Raw genomic sequence first — 18,512 nt, 5'->3', positions numbered from 1 at the left:
TCTTTCTTGGTAAATTATTCCAATCCCGGCCTCCCCTTCCTATAAACGAATATTTGCCCCAATTTGTCCTCTTGAATTTCAACTTTATCTTCATACTGTGACCTTTCCTACCTTTAAAGACACCACTCAAACTTATTCGTGTACTTATGTCCTCCCACGCCATCTCTTCACTGACACTCATTCGGAACAAATATTTCAGATTCCCTATTGGAATCAGCATGTGTATCATCTGATGGCCAAGCAGGCATCAATTTTTGTTAATGAGACAAAGTATCTCATAGTGCATTGGCACTGCTGGTGGCTACAATTGGCCTACGCAGTGGCCTCCACGGTATGCACTAGCCAGTGTCTTGGTGGGTGTGCTAGGTACCAACTGATGAGCCCAGCCTAGAACACGGGGCTGAAACGCTGGCAAGCCAGGAATGAGTTGGCTGCAAAATTTATAATCAGCATGTGTAACATACTACTTAGTTGAACAGCTCGTATCCTTTCTCCCAAATCTTCCCAGCCCCAACTTTGCAACATTTTTGTAACACTACTCTTTTGTCGGAAATAGCCCAGAACAAATCGAGCTGCTTCTCTTTGGATTTTTTTACAGTTCTTGAATCAAGTATTCCTGGTGAGGTTCCCATACACTGGAACCATACTCTACTTGGGGTCTTACCAGAGACTTATATGCCCTCTCTTTTACATTCTTACTACAACCCCTAAATACCCTCATAACCATGTGCAGAGATCTGTATCCTTTATTTACAATCATACTTATGTGATTATCTCAATGAAGATCTTTCCTTATATTAAAACCTAGATAATTGCAATGATCCCCAAAGAGAACTTTCACCCCCATCAACAAAGTAATTAAAACTAAGATGACTTTTCTATTTGTGAAACTCGCAACCTGACTTTTAACCCTGTTTATCATCATACCATTGCCTATTGTCCATCTCACAACATTATTGAGGTCATTTTGCTCACAATCTTGTAACTTATTTATTATTCTGTACAGAATAACATCATCTGCAAAAATTCTTATCTCTGATTCCACTTCTTTACACATATCAATGATATATATAAAAAACATAAAGGTCCAATAATACTGCCTTGAGGATTTCCCCGCTTAATTATTACAGGGACAGATAAAGCTTCGCCTACTCTAATTCTCTGAGTTCTATTTTCTAGAAACATAGCCACCCATTCAGTGACTCTTTTGTCAAGTCCAATTGCACTCATTTTTCCAGTAGTCTCCCATGATCTACCCTATCAAATGCCTTAGACAGGTCAATTGCGATACAGTCCAATTAACCTCCTGAATCCAGAATATCTGCTATATCTTGCTGGAATCCTACAAGTTGAGCTACAGTGGAACAACCTTTCCTAAACCCTAACTGCCTTCTATCAAACCAGTTATTAATTTTGCAAACATGTCTTAAATAATCAGAAAGAATGCTTTCCCAAAGCTTACATGCAATGCATGTCAAACTGACTGGCCTGTAATTTTCAGCTTTATGTCTATCACCTGTCTATCACTACAACAGTTGGACCTCTAGGATTGTTCACTGGAGACCATGGGAACACAAGAGAGGTATTGGAAGGCCCCTGAAGAGATGGCTCGATGACATAAAGCTGTTGGCTGGAACACGCTGGTCCCAAGTGGCTCAAGATCGAAGACGATGGAAGCATATGGAAGAGGCCTATATCCAGTAGTGGAAAGAAATAGGCTAGAAAAGAAGAAGAAGAAGAAGAAGAAGTCTATCACCCTTTCCTTTATACACCGGGGCTACTATAGCAACTCTCCATTCATTTGGTATAGCTTTTTCATACAAACAATAAACAAATAAATACTTCAGATATGGTACTATATCCCAACACATTGTCTTTAGTATATCCCCCGAAACCTTATCAATACCAGTGCTTTTCTAGTTTTCAACTTTTGTACCTTACTGTAAATGTAATTGTTGTCATAGGTAAATTTTAATACTTCTTTAGTATTAGTTACCTCCTCTATCTGGACTTTATCCTTGTAACCACAAATCTTTACATACTGCTGACTAAATACTTCTGCCTTTTGAAGATCCTTGCATACACACTCCCCTTTTTCATTAATGATTCCTAAAATATCCTTCTTGGAACCTGATTCTGCCTTAAAAATCTATACATACTCTCCATTTTTCACTAAAATTTGTAATGGTAGCCAATTATGCTTGCCATCATGTTATCCTTAGCTGACTTCTTTGCTAGATTCAATTTTCTAGTAAGTTCCTTCAATTTCTCCTTACTTCCAAAGCCATTTCTAACTCTATTTCTTTCCAACCTGCACCTCCTTCTTAGTCTTTACTTCTCTGTTATAATATAGTGGATCTTTACCATTCCTTACCACCTTTAAAGGAACAAACCTATTTTCACATTCCTCAACAATCGTTTTAAACCCATCCCAGAGTCTGTTTACATTTTTATTTACTGTTTTCCACCGATCATAGTTACTTTTTAAAAACTACCTCATGCCTGTTTTATTAGCCATATGGTACTGCCTAATAGTCCTGATTTTAATATCTTCCCTTCTTTCACATTTATTTTTAACTAGCACAAAAACAGCTTCATGATAACTAATACCATCTAATACTTCGGTTTCTCTATAGAGCTCATCTGGTTTTACCAGCACCACATGCAGTTTAAGTGAAGACCATCTGAGTGCAGATCCCTATCTCTATTTGAGACTTCATCAGCCATAAAATCACGTGATAGATTACAAAACTCATTGCTCAGAAATTGAAAAAAATGGAAGAACCCAATGCCTTTGTAAAAACTATTTGAGATACGCAAAAGATATACAGTAAAACCTTGTTAATTCGAAGTCGTTGGGACTCAAAAATCGGACTTCGAATTACGTGATTTCGAATTAACCGCCAATTCGCAATTCAGAAGTACCAACCCTTGCCGCATTACGAATAATATTCTAAGGCCCGTTACTGCATGCAGTTAACCTTCATTCACAGTTTATACCTTTTAAATGCAATGAAAAAAGAACTATCTCCAAAATGTATCCAAAAAGGTGCATTTACAGTATTCAAATTATGCACTTGCATATCTCACTGGTAAATATAACCAAATACAGTCTCTACTGTATTTGATATAACCTCACACAACGAAAGAAAGAAAAAAAAAGCACGATTCAAAGACGAGGAGAAATCTATGCTGGCTCCCATGTGCAAGTGCTTTATTCATTGGAGTACTATACTGTATGCATTTTAGATGCCTTGTATTTACACAGAGTGTACCCGATGCCCTTAAAATCAAACTTTCCTATGACTCTATCCTTGTACGATTTCCCGCCATGGCACTCGTACTTCAGAAATGTGAACACTTGCCGCGTCATAAAGTATTCTAAGACCCATTAATACATGCAATCACCTCGATTCACAGTTTAAACCTTTCCAATGCCATGGAAAGATTATTTCTGAAATGTATCCAACAAGGTGCATTTACAATGTTCAAATAATGCACTTGAATAAATCACTGAAGAACATAACCTCACGCAACAAAAGAAAAAAAAATCACACAATTCAAAGACGAGGATAAATTATGCTGGTTCCCCTGTGCAAATGCATTCTTTTTTTTATATCTGTATGTACTGTTTGCATTTTTAGATGCTTTGTACTGGGATGGAAAGTGCCCGACGCCCTTAAAACATTGTAACTTATCGAACTTTTCTATGACGAAGGGATAAAGTTTCTCGCTTCCATGTGCATTGCAATTGCAACAAAGATCCCCGACCCTTGTACGATTCCCCGGCTGGCACTTTCTCCTTTAAAACCATAAGACCGTTTGGGCTCACATTAAAATAAAGCAATGCAGTTTCATCGGCAATGACAGTATTGTTCGGTGCCTACGAATTTATAATATGAGCCACGCTTTTTCGTCAACTGTCGGCATCGCCAGTGTTCGCGCATTCTGTTTTCCCGCACACTGCCTGTTGCATGATATTACGGCGTTCCTTAAAAGGTTGAATACAAAAGAATTCCGATTTCATTCAACTTGGCAATCATGAAGCGCACTGTAGACCCACCGAAGTGAGTGTAAGTGCGGAAAGCTACCCCTCCACGTTCCGGAACACGCGTTCTATGACGCGCATTAATTTCGAGTTGAAATTACTCTGTAACATATTATTGTTTTAAAATGTAAAGGCAGTTTCGAATTAAAAGTCTGAATTTCGGTAATGGGGCCGACATTGTACTTCGAATTATCCGTATTTCGAACTAAACAATTTAAATAACATGCAAAACAGTATCTCATGTTTCCGGGAACGAGAGCTTCTTCGAATTACGTGGGATTTTGAATTAACCGATTTCGAATTATCGAGGTTCTACTGTATATATATACATTTTTTACACAAAATTGTCCTCACTTCTTGAAAAAACTGTTGTTATCTTCAATGTTAAAATTGAAATATAACCTGAAATATCAAGTTTTTATGACCGTATGCCCTTCCTGATGTCAACCTCATCAGAGGAATTAATAAGATGTAACGAATGACGTGATATGAGTAACTAAAACGGACTATATTTACTTTATATGTAGGCCTAAAAGTTGTGTTCACCATTTATTGCCTTTTTATGTTTAGAAATACTGCCAACCAACGAAAATAGCCAGTATAACTCAAATACATTCATAAGTGATCAAGATGAAACTCAAAGTGGCGAGTTCAACATTCATAACCTCTGCGTGCTTAAAGGTGCAGACGCCAGTCTACTTTCTGACGGATTTTAATTTTGTGTTCATTAGTAAGGAATTACACGACTCATTGGGTTTTTATTAAGGGTTATAAATTTCATGTTGTTGGTCCGTATTGAGCTGAGAATAATATATGAGTAACAACACAGTAAAGGTTTCCACCTATTCGCACGTAACTCGGCTGGCTGTCTCGCTGCCTCGACTGCTGGTACAGATCTCCCAAACATACGCTCTTCAGACAGTCACATGCAGTGTCATGTTTTGTCATAGTTGGAGACCTTTGTCTACCCTGATTGTTTTTAAATCTTCGCTTCTCAACAAACAAGTTCATCGATTTCTTTGGTTGATTGATTTATTTTGTGTGTGCTTCCATACACAGTATACTCATTTCAAGACTCATGCCGCCTATAAGACGCGGGCGGAGCAACTTCGGTCGAAGAACTCGAAATGCTACAAGCCAAGCTAATTTTCAGTCTAATCGAAATGCACAACAACATGAAGAGCAAAATGAAACTGAAAGGATTCGGATATCACAAACCCGTACAACGCGTCGTTCAGCTAATAATCTTGCAAGTTTCAATCGAGCTGCTTTCAATTGACTACAGTGCCTATCAATGCATTATTATTGAATCTATGAACTCAGTTTGCCAATATTGTAAGGCATTGAAATACAAAAATGAAGCCGCTGGATTGTGTTGCGCAAATGGCAAAGTGAAATTAGTGCCATTGATTCCACTCATTGGTTTCAGGAACAGGAACAGATTCCATACATTTCCTTACAAATATCCAAAAATATAACAACTGCTTTCAAATGACTTCATTTGGGGCAACAAATGTAGTTCGGGACAATTTCATGAAAACTTTCAAGATAACATATAACAAGCAGACTTATCCCCCATATTGCTTTGTTTACTTTATTTTATAGTTTTTGTGACAAAAATAATAAACCTGTCCTCCTTAATTTACAGATACAAGGCCAAGTATATCACACGGTAGTACGGACTGAATTTGAGTTCGTTCCATTATCACTTATTTTTGACAGAACGACGTCTGTCGGGTCAGCTAGTATAAAATAAATTTCTAACTTCTGAATGGAATATGAATTACAAGCACAAACAAGCTCCCTTTTTTTTGTTTTTTTTTTTTCTTTCAGAAATCTCGTTGCTAACTGGCAAGCAAAGCTGAACATTCTTGACACTAACGGCTTATTCCCCAAAGGTGCAACTTATCCTGTGAAGTTAGGGAATTCAAGGCCGTTTTCCCGTTGTCACGTAACTGTGGCGACGGCTATTACTCAAGTCGGAAATCACGTTTCTTTCACAAGGAATGACAAATAACAATTTCAGGGCTAGGAAAAATGTGATCGTACTAAGTGTTAATAGCAAAAATTTGTGATGCGATAAGCAAGTTTTAAAAATATAGATTTAATACGATGAGAATCAGGGCTTCGAATTTACGACGTGCTAAATGGTAAAACATGTTAATGAGGAACGCACAAACAAGGCTTCACTGTAATATAATTCCAGAAAACCTATAGCATATGAATTTCACTAAAAAATTGCCTGTTATATATCCAAACCCATAAAAGGAGTTTGTTTGATTTTCTTAAATTTACTTTTACAGACTTTATCCCTTCTGCAAAATTCTGATATAACTGTAACCTTTTAAATAAAAATATATCAACATACCATAACCAAAGTACTTCAGATAACACAGTTCCAACCAACCCATTGAGGAGGAGAAATGTCCATTGATGTTTTGTAGGCCATTCAAAAGATTCCCACTTGCTATAGTGGAACAGGAAGAACAATGGCCATAACAACAACAAATTGAATAAACCAACAAAACCTGGAAAAGAGGACCACAAAAATTAGTTAGTTGAAAACATCTACAATAGAAAACTTGCATACATACATGCATGACTATGTTAGATTCCACTGTCCTAAAGCCAGGATGATTCTGGTAAGATGTATGTATGTATGTATGCGTATATGTATGTATGTGTGTATGTATTAAAAGTTTTGTCTCTAGATTTTTGAGAAAGATAGGAAGGTCCACTTTACCGGAGCATCATTTTAGTATTTTTGAATTTTCTTCTGCATATGTAAGGTTTTCACCTACGTTTTGTTGTGACATATTTAAAAACCTAAGTTTCAACTAATCAAGCTCAATAAACAACAAAAAATTAAAAAATATTGTATAATTTAACAATAAATTTCTGGAGTCTGACAGACACCATGATACCAGTTATGTTACAAAATTATATGATACCAGTTGAGGGTTAAAAGGGCTGCTCAGATTACAATTCTGCGACACTAGAAGGTGTGATTATTTTGTGGAGAGTCCTTACAATTCTTGATCCACAGTAACTTAATAACACAAAGACTTGAAATAACCTTTGCTTATATATTATTAGGACATACATGACAGTGGTGCCAGAGAGACAGTGTTATGGAATTTACTACAATTAAAAAAGTAAACATCCACATTCGAATACATTCCTGAACATCTCCTTTTTAGAAGTATAATATTGTATAATGACAACAAGAGCTACCGCCCACAGAGATAATCTAATATTCTCTACTAGACCTAGAATGGGAATTTGATTCAAGAAGCTAAGACACAATTTTTAAAATCATATCCTCCAGACAAAGACTAAATGCTATGTCTTGTATGAGCCAGATCTTTATCTGTAATTTCTTGTAACACTTTTAACACAACCAAGCAGAGTGGCCATGTGTGGTAACAAGCTTCGGTTATAGATCCAAGCTTTTCATTTGGGAGACATGAGAGTTCCCAAAGTCTGGCACTGGCTGTCATGAGAATGGTTTTCTGTGGTTTGCCATTTTCACTTCCAGAGGAATGCCAGGACAGTTCCTATTCATACGAGGGCTATGCCGAAAGTTTTTAGCAGAATGTGAGAAAATTTTTTTATTTGCGAAACAACAATTACAACTTTTCAAAATACTCTCCATTAGCATGTATACATTTTTCCATTCTCTGAAACCACTTAGAAAACGTTTCAGTCCAAGCTTCTTTCGGGATGTCACTTAGTGCACTCTCGTGCGCTGCAATGGCCTCTTCATCAGAAAGAAGACCGCTGCAAACGTATTTTTTCCTTGGTCTTAGGGATCCGAAAGAAGTCACATGGGACCAGGTCAGGTGAATAGGGGGGATGAGGTAACACTCGCACTTTTTCCCTTTCCAAAAAGTCCATTGTTCTGGCAGTCCTGTGTGCAGATTCATTGTCGTGATGCAGCAGAAGGTGCCCACTCTTGGACGTTGGGTGCTGTGACCTCCACGTGGCGAGGACTTTGGGAAGACAGTCATTCACATACCATTCAGCATTGACTGTAAGACGTGTGTCCAAGGTCACAGAGGTGAGATGCACCATTTTCGTAAAAAAAAGTTGCCACCATCTTATTTTCCGGAGCTCCGACTTCGTCGAACTTTTGTGGATGGTTCCTCCCCTGGAAAGCGCCACACAGAAGACTGTTTTTCATTTCAGGGTCATGGTAGATCCATGTTTCATCACCTATGACGATATTGTACGTGTCTTCGGACTGCCCTCTATTGAATTTTTCTAGCATGAAATGACACCAGTCCACTCTCTCCTCCTTTTGGCTTTCTGTCAGGGAATGTGGTACCCAACAGTCACATCTCTTGGTAAGACCTAAATAATCGTGAATGATGGTCTGCGCTGCTCTTGTCCCAATATTTAAGGTCCCTTCAATGTCACAGAATGTAAGATGTGGATCTGCTTTGATCATTTCCCTCACAGCATCAATGTTTTCTTGAGTCACAGCTGTTGCTGGGCGACCAGGACGAGGTTCATCTTCAATTGACTGCCGACCCCTTGAAAACTCGCGAAACCAATTTCCAACTATGGCTCTAGAAGGGGCAGCCTCACCAAAAACACGCAGCAAAGAAGAATGGCATTCTTCGGCACTTAATTTCTTTTCATAATCATAAAAAATCATTGTTCGAAAATTGCAGTGCGACAGATCCATCTTGCACCGTGTCTGACTCAGCACTGCCTGTGATTTCTTCCCTCGCTGTGGAGGAACTACCTCTAGGAGGGGTTGCATGCGCATGTTCCAAGGTCGAAAAACATCGCTCTTTCAAATGAAAATAATCCCACTGTCCTCGGAATTACAGTTTACGCGCTGCTAAAAACTTTCGGCATAACCTTCGTAAGCCACAGCCGATTCCTTCCACCACCTTACCCAATTTTATTCACATCATTAATTTCATCTTCCTTAGCTCCTCAACTCATGTTGTCGTCAGGAAAGGAATCCCTGCCGTAAAAATCATGCCATGTAAATTCATTTTATCTCATTCCCAATCTAATATCAAGAAACGGGACTAATGGGTAGATAAACTTCCAATTTTAAAAGAAAAACACTATTTCTAAAGAATTCAAAAACATCAACTGTGTAACTTACCAAAGAACATAGGAATATCCATTTTATCTTCATGGTCTACTTTCCTCCGTAGAAAGACTAGATATGCAGCGTAAAAGACTGCACTGACAAGAGATAAAATTGCACCAGTGGGAATCTTCACCTCGACAGAAAGATCTGACAGACTAACCAACACCTACAGAAAAATACACAATAGAGTTTTATTGCAGAATCAAGTAATAAACCACAAATTTATTCCAAATAAAAAGCCATTCATGTTTCAGAATACAAGAATTTCTGTCAGGACTTGGGTCAGGGGATGGAAAAGAAAAAGGTACAACTTACCTAGACAAGAGAATGAGTAAGTAAAATGGGGGGAACGTATTTACAATGCCACGTGGACAGAGATGGGACAGAAATTAAAAGATTAATGGATAAGTAGAAAGAATTGAGGATGATACAAAGGGACAATATTTTGAGCAATAGAAACAGAAAGAAGTTGCTTTCTATAACGTATGTTCTTAATAATGAGTACTGTAGACATTTTAATTATGGTACAGAAGCCTATTATAGTAAGTCCATACAATACAGTATACTCAGTCTTCAAAATATTTTTAAAAAGCAAGAAAACTGTAATATATTTATGGATATACAAATTACATACACTCAAAACTGGTTACGTCGTCCTTCTCTAGCGCAATTCGCTGGTTATTATACCATTGTTCCAAAGTCCCAGGACATTTCCTATTAAATACATGGTAAAGAAACCTGGATAGCACATTTACGTCACTCTTTAGTACGTTCATAACTCCCACCATAAGAAATTTAAATCAGCATTCCTGGCCACGCTGCACGCAGGACGGGACAGCGACAACTGGCCTGGGTAAGGAGTTGGTACAAAACTTAATTTCGCAGATCCTGGAGCGTACTTGCTTGTCGGCTGACAGCAGCAGGGAGTATCAGTCCCAAGCCAGTCTTATACTCTTTGTGTCTGACATGTTGGTGCTTAATTTTACGTTCGCGAGACCTCTTTCAGATGGCGCGTGTTCGACCTGCTTCCACGCTTAACCGCCTGATTGTTCAAAATAGAATCTTTCAGATGACGCAGAGGAAGATAGTAACCACCCGCAGGAGAAATGTTTGAGTGGGCAGTCCGTAGTGAGTCGCGGTCCCGCGCCCGGAGTTACTTGTTATTAGAAATTAGTCTTTATGCATGTCATCAGTATATGTAGGCCTGCTCTCACCCATTTGACACATTTATTTCTCATTTTCAGTTTAAAAGTTATTTGTGTGCTTTTTTCTTTTCCTGTGTGATTTACAGTGGTTTGTTATGGAACTCGAAATAGACATTGAGAACTTAATAACTTTAATGTCGGAAATACCGGTGGTCTCGTTATGTTTAGGAAAGTGTGGTATCATTTAGACCAGTTACTGAGAGAGTATCCTCAAAATTGTATCTATCTTCTTCTCTAACAAAATGTGAAAGATAGCATGCTTCAACTATTTTTGTATTTCGTTAAGTGTAGAAGATAAACAAAGACGATCATTTTTCATATTTATTATCTACACTGAAAAGAGTGTTGATCCGCTGGAAAGCATGAAGAATTTTGCACCACTCAACCTGCTGTGCGTGCAAGAGTCAGCGAAAGCGGGTGTACCCGTGCATACAGATGGGTGTGTTTTACTTCCGCGCCATCTGAAAGAGGCCTGAGTGACTTGTGTAACAATGTACGTAAATTAGGCCTACTGTACTTACGTGTGTAGCAACGTACATAAATTAGGCCTACTGTACTCACAGCTGATAGAACAGAACTGGGAATGTGGAAAGGATCTGGTCATGACTTTCATAGAAATAGAAAAGGCATATGATAGTGTCCCCACAAAGAAGGTTTGGTAAACCGTGGTTACAAAAAGACTTGGAAGAGAAATGTTAGAAATGGTGCAAGCAATGTAGAACAACTGTGTTAACAGATTACTGACCCCAGTTGGAAAGACAGAATGGTTTAGGAATAAGATTCGACTAGGACAGGGGAGTGAGCTGTGACCTCTTTTATTATGGTCATGGACGAAATTGTAATGGAAACAAAGGAAGCCTATGGAGGTAAAGAGATGAAGATACTGCTATTTGCAGATGATGATGTGATATGGGGAAAGAATAACAAGAAGTGCAACAACAACTAGATGTACTGAATGAAAAAATTGAGCAATATGGCATGAAAATCAGTACACACAAAAACAAGACTATGATGGTGATGTTGAGAGGGGAAAGGCAAGGAAAGGGCACTGCAAAAATTGGAAGACAGATTCTGGAAATTGTGGACAGCTTTAAAAACCTAGGAAGTGAATTATTACAAAATGCTAGGGTGGACATGGAGATTAGCAGGAGGGTACAGCAGGCAATGCATTCGACCAAAGTGTAAGAAAACTTGTTTGGAGCAAAGAATATACCAAGTACAGAGATAATGTACAAAATGTACTATGTACCCATACTAAATTATGCAGCTGAGACTTGGAATTTGACTAGCAGGCAAGAATGTAGAATTCAAGCCTATGAAATGAAATTCCTAAGAAGTATGATAGGAAAGACAAGGAAAGACAGAGTGAGAAATGAAAAAGTGCTTGTTTTTGTTTTAAGGGGCCTAACATCGAAGGTCATCGGCCGAAAAATGAAGATGTTAGGGAGGAAGTTGGGTTAGGAAAGCTAAATGAGAGAACTGTGCTACCTCAGACTACAGGGATAACACAAAACAAGGCACAAACAGAGTTAAAAGGGGAAGGTAAGAGCAAACTACACCATATAAGAAATCACTACACACTCTGAAAAACAGTAGCTGGCATTACTCGGATCTCCAACAAAACATGTATGTAAATATCAGTAGGGCCAACTAGTGAACAACAAACCGGGAAGATGAAAAAGGCTGGGAACCTACCAAAGGCATGGACATGGCTTAGATAGTGGATTCCGAAATAAATCACCGTGATCCTTAGATTTTAAAAATATTATTTACAAGATAATTTTACAAATACATTCCAAGTTATGAGCTATAAGTTCAGTGATATACATATGTTATTTCGTAGCAGTGTAAATTCAAATTTCAAATCAACTATACATCTAGTTACCAATGCAGTAGTACAATGCAATTTACAGGTTTTCCAAAATCTAGCGTACCTCAAGTGATACAGAACTACCAGAGGCAACCCCCAAGGGAAATAATGTTAAACTACAATATACATATTTTAGTGAAACAAGAAATGGGAATGCCTTGAAAACGAACAGGTAAGTCCAGCTGAAAAACTAAGGCGTCATAATTAACTAATTTGGTGAATCTAGGCGAGGTTAGGGCAGACTCCTGTATGAAAAGCAAATCGGAACATTACTGAAATTTTAGCAGGAACGGAATTCAAGAGTGCTTACCCGAGGAGAGTGCCATCCTGGAAACCGGGGGACGTCATCCAGATAGGCTGCTCGCAGACAGATAGACCAAGACCGACAGATTTCAGGATACAGAATTCATTCGAACACTGCCTCGCTCACTATATATAGGAAATTCCGGCCTTGGAGGCAGCCAATCAGCGTGCACGAGTTCCCTATCGCCACCTAGACTCACCAATCACAACCTTACTTTCGATCGCGAACTTTGACTAACATTCTAGAATACGCATGATCGCGAAAGTCGTATTTTTCCAGAATAGACAGAACACATTTTCTAGAACACATACCAACAAAGTCACACACCCTGTACAAAAGTTATGTAACTTTCTACTATTTACAAATGCCTATGTTACAACATTATACAGTACAGGTTAGGTCAATAAAAATAAAACATCATATCGTATTTTACAAACAAAGTCTTCAAAAAAATACATTCCACTCGCATTACATAGTTCACTTGTAACAAACTGAAAAGAATAAAATAAGGTGGTTTGGACATGTAAAAAGGATGGAGGAGAATAGAATTCCAAGACAGATGCTGGAGAAAAAGTGCAAGAGGAAGACCTAGAACAAGGTTGATTGAATCAGTGAATAGCAGCATAAGAAGACAAAATTTAGACTGGGACAAGATCGTGGAAGAGGAATGGTGGAAAGAGGAAGATGGAGAAATGCCATAAATACCCCCATCCCGACAGGAGCTGGATAAGGGGAAATGATGATGATGATGATGATGTACTTACGTATACGGCTGACATGTCGGTACTTAATTTTATGTTCGTAAGTGAATTGTCCTCCCCTGTGAACCATGTGACCTTGCCATGGTGGGGAGGCTTGCGTGTCCCAATGAAGCAGATAGCAGAGCCGAAGGTGCAATCGTATCGGATGGGTATCTGTCGAGAGACCAGACTAACAAATGGTCCATCAAAAGGGGGGTAGCAGCCTTTCGGAAGTAGTAAGAGTGGCAGTCTAGATGACTGACTGATATGGTCTTGTAATAATACTTAACATGGCTTAGCTGTGTTGGTACTACTACATGACTCCCAAGGACGTGCAGCTCTCTCTGTAAGAATTATGTACTGATGATGGCTTCCTCCCGGGTAAAATATTCATGAGGTAAAATAGTCCTGCATTCGGATGTCCGGGTGGGGACTACACGAGAGGAAGATGGATACTGACATTCTGCGAGTCAGAGCGTGGAATGTTAGAAGTTTGAATCGCTGTGGTAGGTTTTAGAATCTGAAAAGGGAGATGGATAGACTAAAGTTAGATGTGGTTGGTATAAGTGAAGTATGTTGGTAGGAAGAACAGGATTTCCGGACAGGCGATGACAGAATTATCAACACAAAATCAAATGGGAAATGCAGAAGTAGGTTTAATAATGAAGAAGAAAATACGGCAGTGGGTAAGCCACTATGCCCAGCATATTGAAAGGATTATTGTGGTCAAGATTGACAAAGCCAATACCAACCACAATAGTGCAGGTCTATATGCCTACCAGTTCAGCGGATGAAGAAGAAATCAAAAGAATATATTAAGAGATAGAAGATTTTAATACAGTATGTAAAAGGTAATGAGAATCTAACTGAGATGGGAGATTGGAATGCAGTGATGGGCCAAGAAAGAGACAATAATTAATCAATGTCATTTGCTTTACGTCCCACTAACTACTTTTACGGTCTTCGGAGACGCCGAGGTGCCGGAATTTAGTCCAGCAGGAGTTATTTTACATGCCAGTAAATCTACCGACATGAGGCTGTCGTATTTGAGCACCTTCAAATACCACCGGACTGAGCCAGGATCGAACCTGCCAAGTTGGGGTTAGAAGGCCAGCGCCTTAACCGTCTGAGCCACTTAGCCCGGCACCAAGAAAGAGAAGGTAATACAGTAGGAGAATTTGGATTGGGACAAAGGAATGAAGGAGGAAGCCGGCTACTTGAATTCTGCACTGATCACAATTTAGTCCTGGCTAACACTTGGTTCAAACACCACAAACGAGGGCTGCATACATGGATGAGACCTGGAGACACTGTAAGGTATCAAATAGATTTCATTATGATAAGGCAGAGATTTAGAAACCAGGTGTTGGATTGCAGACTTTCACAAGAGCAGATGTGGACACTGATCACAATCTGTTGGTCATGAAATGCCATCCAAAGTTGAAGAAATTGAAGAAAGGAAGGAATGCAAGGAGATAGGATCTAGACAAGATTAAAGAAAATAGTGAGAGGGATTGTTTCAAGGAACATGTAACACAGGGACTAAATGAAAAGGATGAACGAAACACAGTAGAGGAAGAATGGATAGTCATGAAGAAAGAGATCAGTAAGGCTGTTGAAGAAGAGTTAGGAAGAAAGGAAAGTTCACCTAAGAAACAATGGATAATTCAAGAGATACTATACCTGATTGACGAATGGCAAAAGTACAAGAATGCAAAAAAAAAAAAAAATGAGGGGAGGAGAAAAGAATACAGGTGAATAAAGAATGAAGTAGATAGAAAGTGCAGGAAAGAATGACTGAAAGAGAAGTGAAAGGATATTGAAATTTTTTTTTTGCTATTTGCTTTACGTCAAACTGACACAGATAGGTCTTATGGCGAACGGTGGGATAGGAAAAGCCTAGGACTGGGAAGGAAGCAGCCATGGCCTTAATTAACGTACACCTGCAGCATTTGCCTGGTGTGAAAATGGGGAACCACGGAAAACCATCTTCAGGGCTGCTGACAGTGGGATTCGAACCCACTATCTCCCGGATGCAAGCTCACAGCTGCCGCATCCCTAACCGCATGGCCAACTCGCCCGGTTGTATGGCCCTAGGAAAGGTAAATGCTGCATACAGAAAAATTAAGGAAACCTTTGGAGAAAGGAAAAGCAGGTGTATGAATATTAAAAGCTCAAATGGAAAAACCACTTATAGGGAAAGAAGACAAGTCAGAACGATGGCAGGAACATATCCAACAGTTGTATCAAGGTAAAGAAGCTTATGATAGTGTTCTGGAACAAGAAGAGGTTGTTGATGCTGATGACATGGGAGACCCAATTTTGGGGTCAGAATTCAACAGAACTTTGAGAGACATAAGTAGGAACAAAGCACCGGGAATTGATGACATACCCTCAGAATTACTGACTGCCTTAGGAGAAACCGGCATGGAGAGGTTGTTCCGTTTAGTGTGTAAGATGTATGATACAGGAGAAGTGTCATGTGATTTTCGGCAGAATGTTGTTATACCTATTCCCAAAAGAGCCGGTGCCGACAAGTGTGAAAACTACCACACCATTAGTTTAGTATCTCACACCTGCAAAAGTTTAACACGTATTATTTACAGAAGAATGGAAAGACAAGTTGAAGCTGAGTTGGGAGAAGATCAATTTAGCTTCAGAAGAAATGTGGGAACACATGAAGCAATCCTGAATTTAAGACTGATCTTAGAAGACTGCATTAAGAAAGACAAGCCCACGTACATAGCGTTCGTAGATCTAGAAGTGATAATGTTGATTGGACCAAACTGTCTGAGATTCTGAAGGTGATCAGGATCAGATACCGAGAAAGGAGAATTATCTACAATCTATACCAAAATCAGTCTGCGGAGATAAGAAACGAGGGCTTTGAAAAAGAAGCCGCAATCCAGAAGGGAGTGAGACATGGGTGCAGTTTGTCCCTTCTCCTTTTCAATGTTTACATAGAACAGGCAATAAAGGAAATCAAAGAGGAATTTGGAAAGGGTATCAAAGTAGAAGGAGAGGAAATAAAAACTCTGAGATTTGCCAATGATATTGTTATTTTATCTGATTCTGCAAAAGATCTGGAGAAATTGCTGAATGGTATGGACAGAGTCTTGGGGAAGGAATACAAGATGAAAATAAATAAGTCCAAAACAAAAGTAATGGAATATGGTCGAACAAAGTCAGGTGATGCAGGAAATACTAGATTAGGAAATAAAGTCTTAAAGTAAGTAGATGACTATTGTTACTTGGGTAGCAAAATAACTAATGATGGCAGAAATAAGGACATAAAATGCACACTAACATAAGCAAGGAAGGCCTTTCTTAAGAAAAGAAACTTGTTCACCTCGAACACTGATAAACGAATTAGAAAGATGTTTTTGAAGACTTTTGTATGGAAGTGAAACATAAGACGATAACTAGCTCAGAAAGAAAGAGAATAGGAGCTTTTGAAATGTGGTGTTACAGAATAATGCTGAAGGTGAGATGGGTAGATAGAATCACGAATGAAGGGATCCTGAATCAAATTGGTGAGAGGAGATCGATTTGGCTAATTTCTTGATTTATGAGTTTCATTTCCGTATTGACAGATTACACATGTATAGATAAGAAAGGATTTCCACCCTATCAATACTGTTTATTATTGCGATCATCGGTAATGTTGTAGGTCTCTTAATAAGTCTTATTGTTCACTTAAATGATGTCTTCACGTGTATATATGATAAATGGCTTTTGTTGTTAGCAAAATCCGATTATATAGACAGAGGTAAGTATGTGCAGCTGTGAGTGGAGTCTTATTCCTTGAGTTTGGAAGCAGATGATATGGTCTTGGTCTTTCGTGTATTTTTCTTGATGTTAGGCTATTGTGGTGGCTCCTTCCTTGTCTATATCTGTGTACTGGTGTTGTAGTTGTTGTTGTGGCTGGGATGTGTACATGAAGACATCATTCATGTGAACAATAAGACTTATTAAGAGACCTACAACATTACCGATGATCGCAAGCAGCAGATTATGTACCGCACAACTATGGACAATAAAGACGGGAATGAAGATGTACTCCAGGCACGCACTATGAAGTCCATGAAATGTTTTATACTCATTATTTTAATGTATTTTAATGTGTTCTGTGTATTTTAATGTGTTTATTGTATTTGCATACATAACTTAGATTTAAGCTTAGGATAGATTTTACAGTCAAATTTCTAGTCCTGAAGAAGATAGCTTTATACCAATGTACCTGAAAGTCAAATCATAACACATAACTAACTCACACTCAACATGCCCAATTTGGACACAATCAGATACGGTGTTTCCATACGGCATCTCCTTTAGACAGGGTAATGTCAGTTATTGTTTGATACATATGTAAAGGAATTTATGTTCAGCTGGTGATGACCAATTAGGGTAGAAACCGGTACTGTAAGCTAATTCTTACAATAAACAGTATTGATAGGGTGGAAATCCTTTCTTATCTATACATTGGCTAAATTTGACCAGAAGAAGAGGCAGAATGATAGGCCACATCTTAAGACACTCAGGTCTTGTACAGTTGGTTTTTGAGGGAAGTGTACGCAGTAAGAATGGTAGGGGTACACCAAGGTACAAACATGACAAGCAGATTAGAGCAGATATAGGATACAGTAATAATAATACTTTATGAACGGTAATACCATTTTACATAACAGTAGAGAAGAATAAACAAAACAAAACACACTAAAAAGAAAGTTCAATGGAGTATAAGTAGAAAAATATGTACAGATATATACACAGGTTATATTACAAGTAAACACAGGAAAGTAATAGTCAATTCTGGAGATTTTTATTAATAATCTTGACCATGATGGTCGGGATTGGATCCGTATTGACTTAGTAACAGTAAATATGTTGGAAGATAGTCCGCCTAGTCAATACTATTCATTTATTTACCTTTCACCTTAACATCTAGTACATGTTTCGAGAATATAATGCATTCTCTTCCTCAGCTAGTAGATTAAAATTCATTATACAATAAGACCTGACTAAAATACGGGGGCCCCCATTAAAATTCAAAACAATGAGTATGACAATGTGACACTTAAAAATTTTGGATAGTACAAACATAGAATTAAAATCCCATTTTGTCAAGTAAAATTAAAAACACAATATAGTCTAATTAATGTCTAATTAAATACAACGTCTTGTGATGATATGAATTCACAGTGTCCTTGAAGTTGCCTTGCGTAGTTCAAA

The 18,512-nt window shown here is 38.4% G+C and overlaps 1 protein-coding gene across 1 annotated transcript in view; it reads right to left on the bottom strand.

Annotated features, from left to right (window-relative positions):
• The window catches only part of LOC136871673 (solute carrier family 35 member F5), a 138,634-nt gene that overhangs the window by 24,128 nt on the left and 95,994 nt on the right, over positions 1–18,512 (bottom strand). The window contains exons 7-8 of the mRNA XM_067145169.2: positions 9,174–9,327; positions 6,417–6,576 (exon numbers count right to left, since the gene is read on the bottom strand). Of these exons, the coding sequence (XP_067001270.1) occupies positions 6,417–6,576; positions 9,174–9,327 (314 nt within the window). The remainder of the gene's footprint in view (positions 1–6,416; positions 6,577–9,173; positions 9,328–18,512) is intronic.

Source organism: Anabrus simplex, chromosome 4, assembly GCF_040414725.1.
Source record: "Anabrus simplex isolate iqAnaSimp1 chromosome 4, ASM4041472v1, whole genome shotgun sequence".
NCBI lineage: Eukaryota > Metazoa > Arthropoda > Insecta > Orthoptera > Tettigoniidae > Anabrus > Anabrus simplex.
This window is presented reverse-complemented; position numbering and strand designations above follow the sequence as displayed.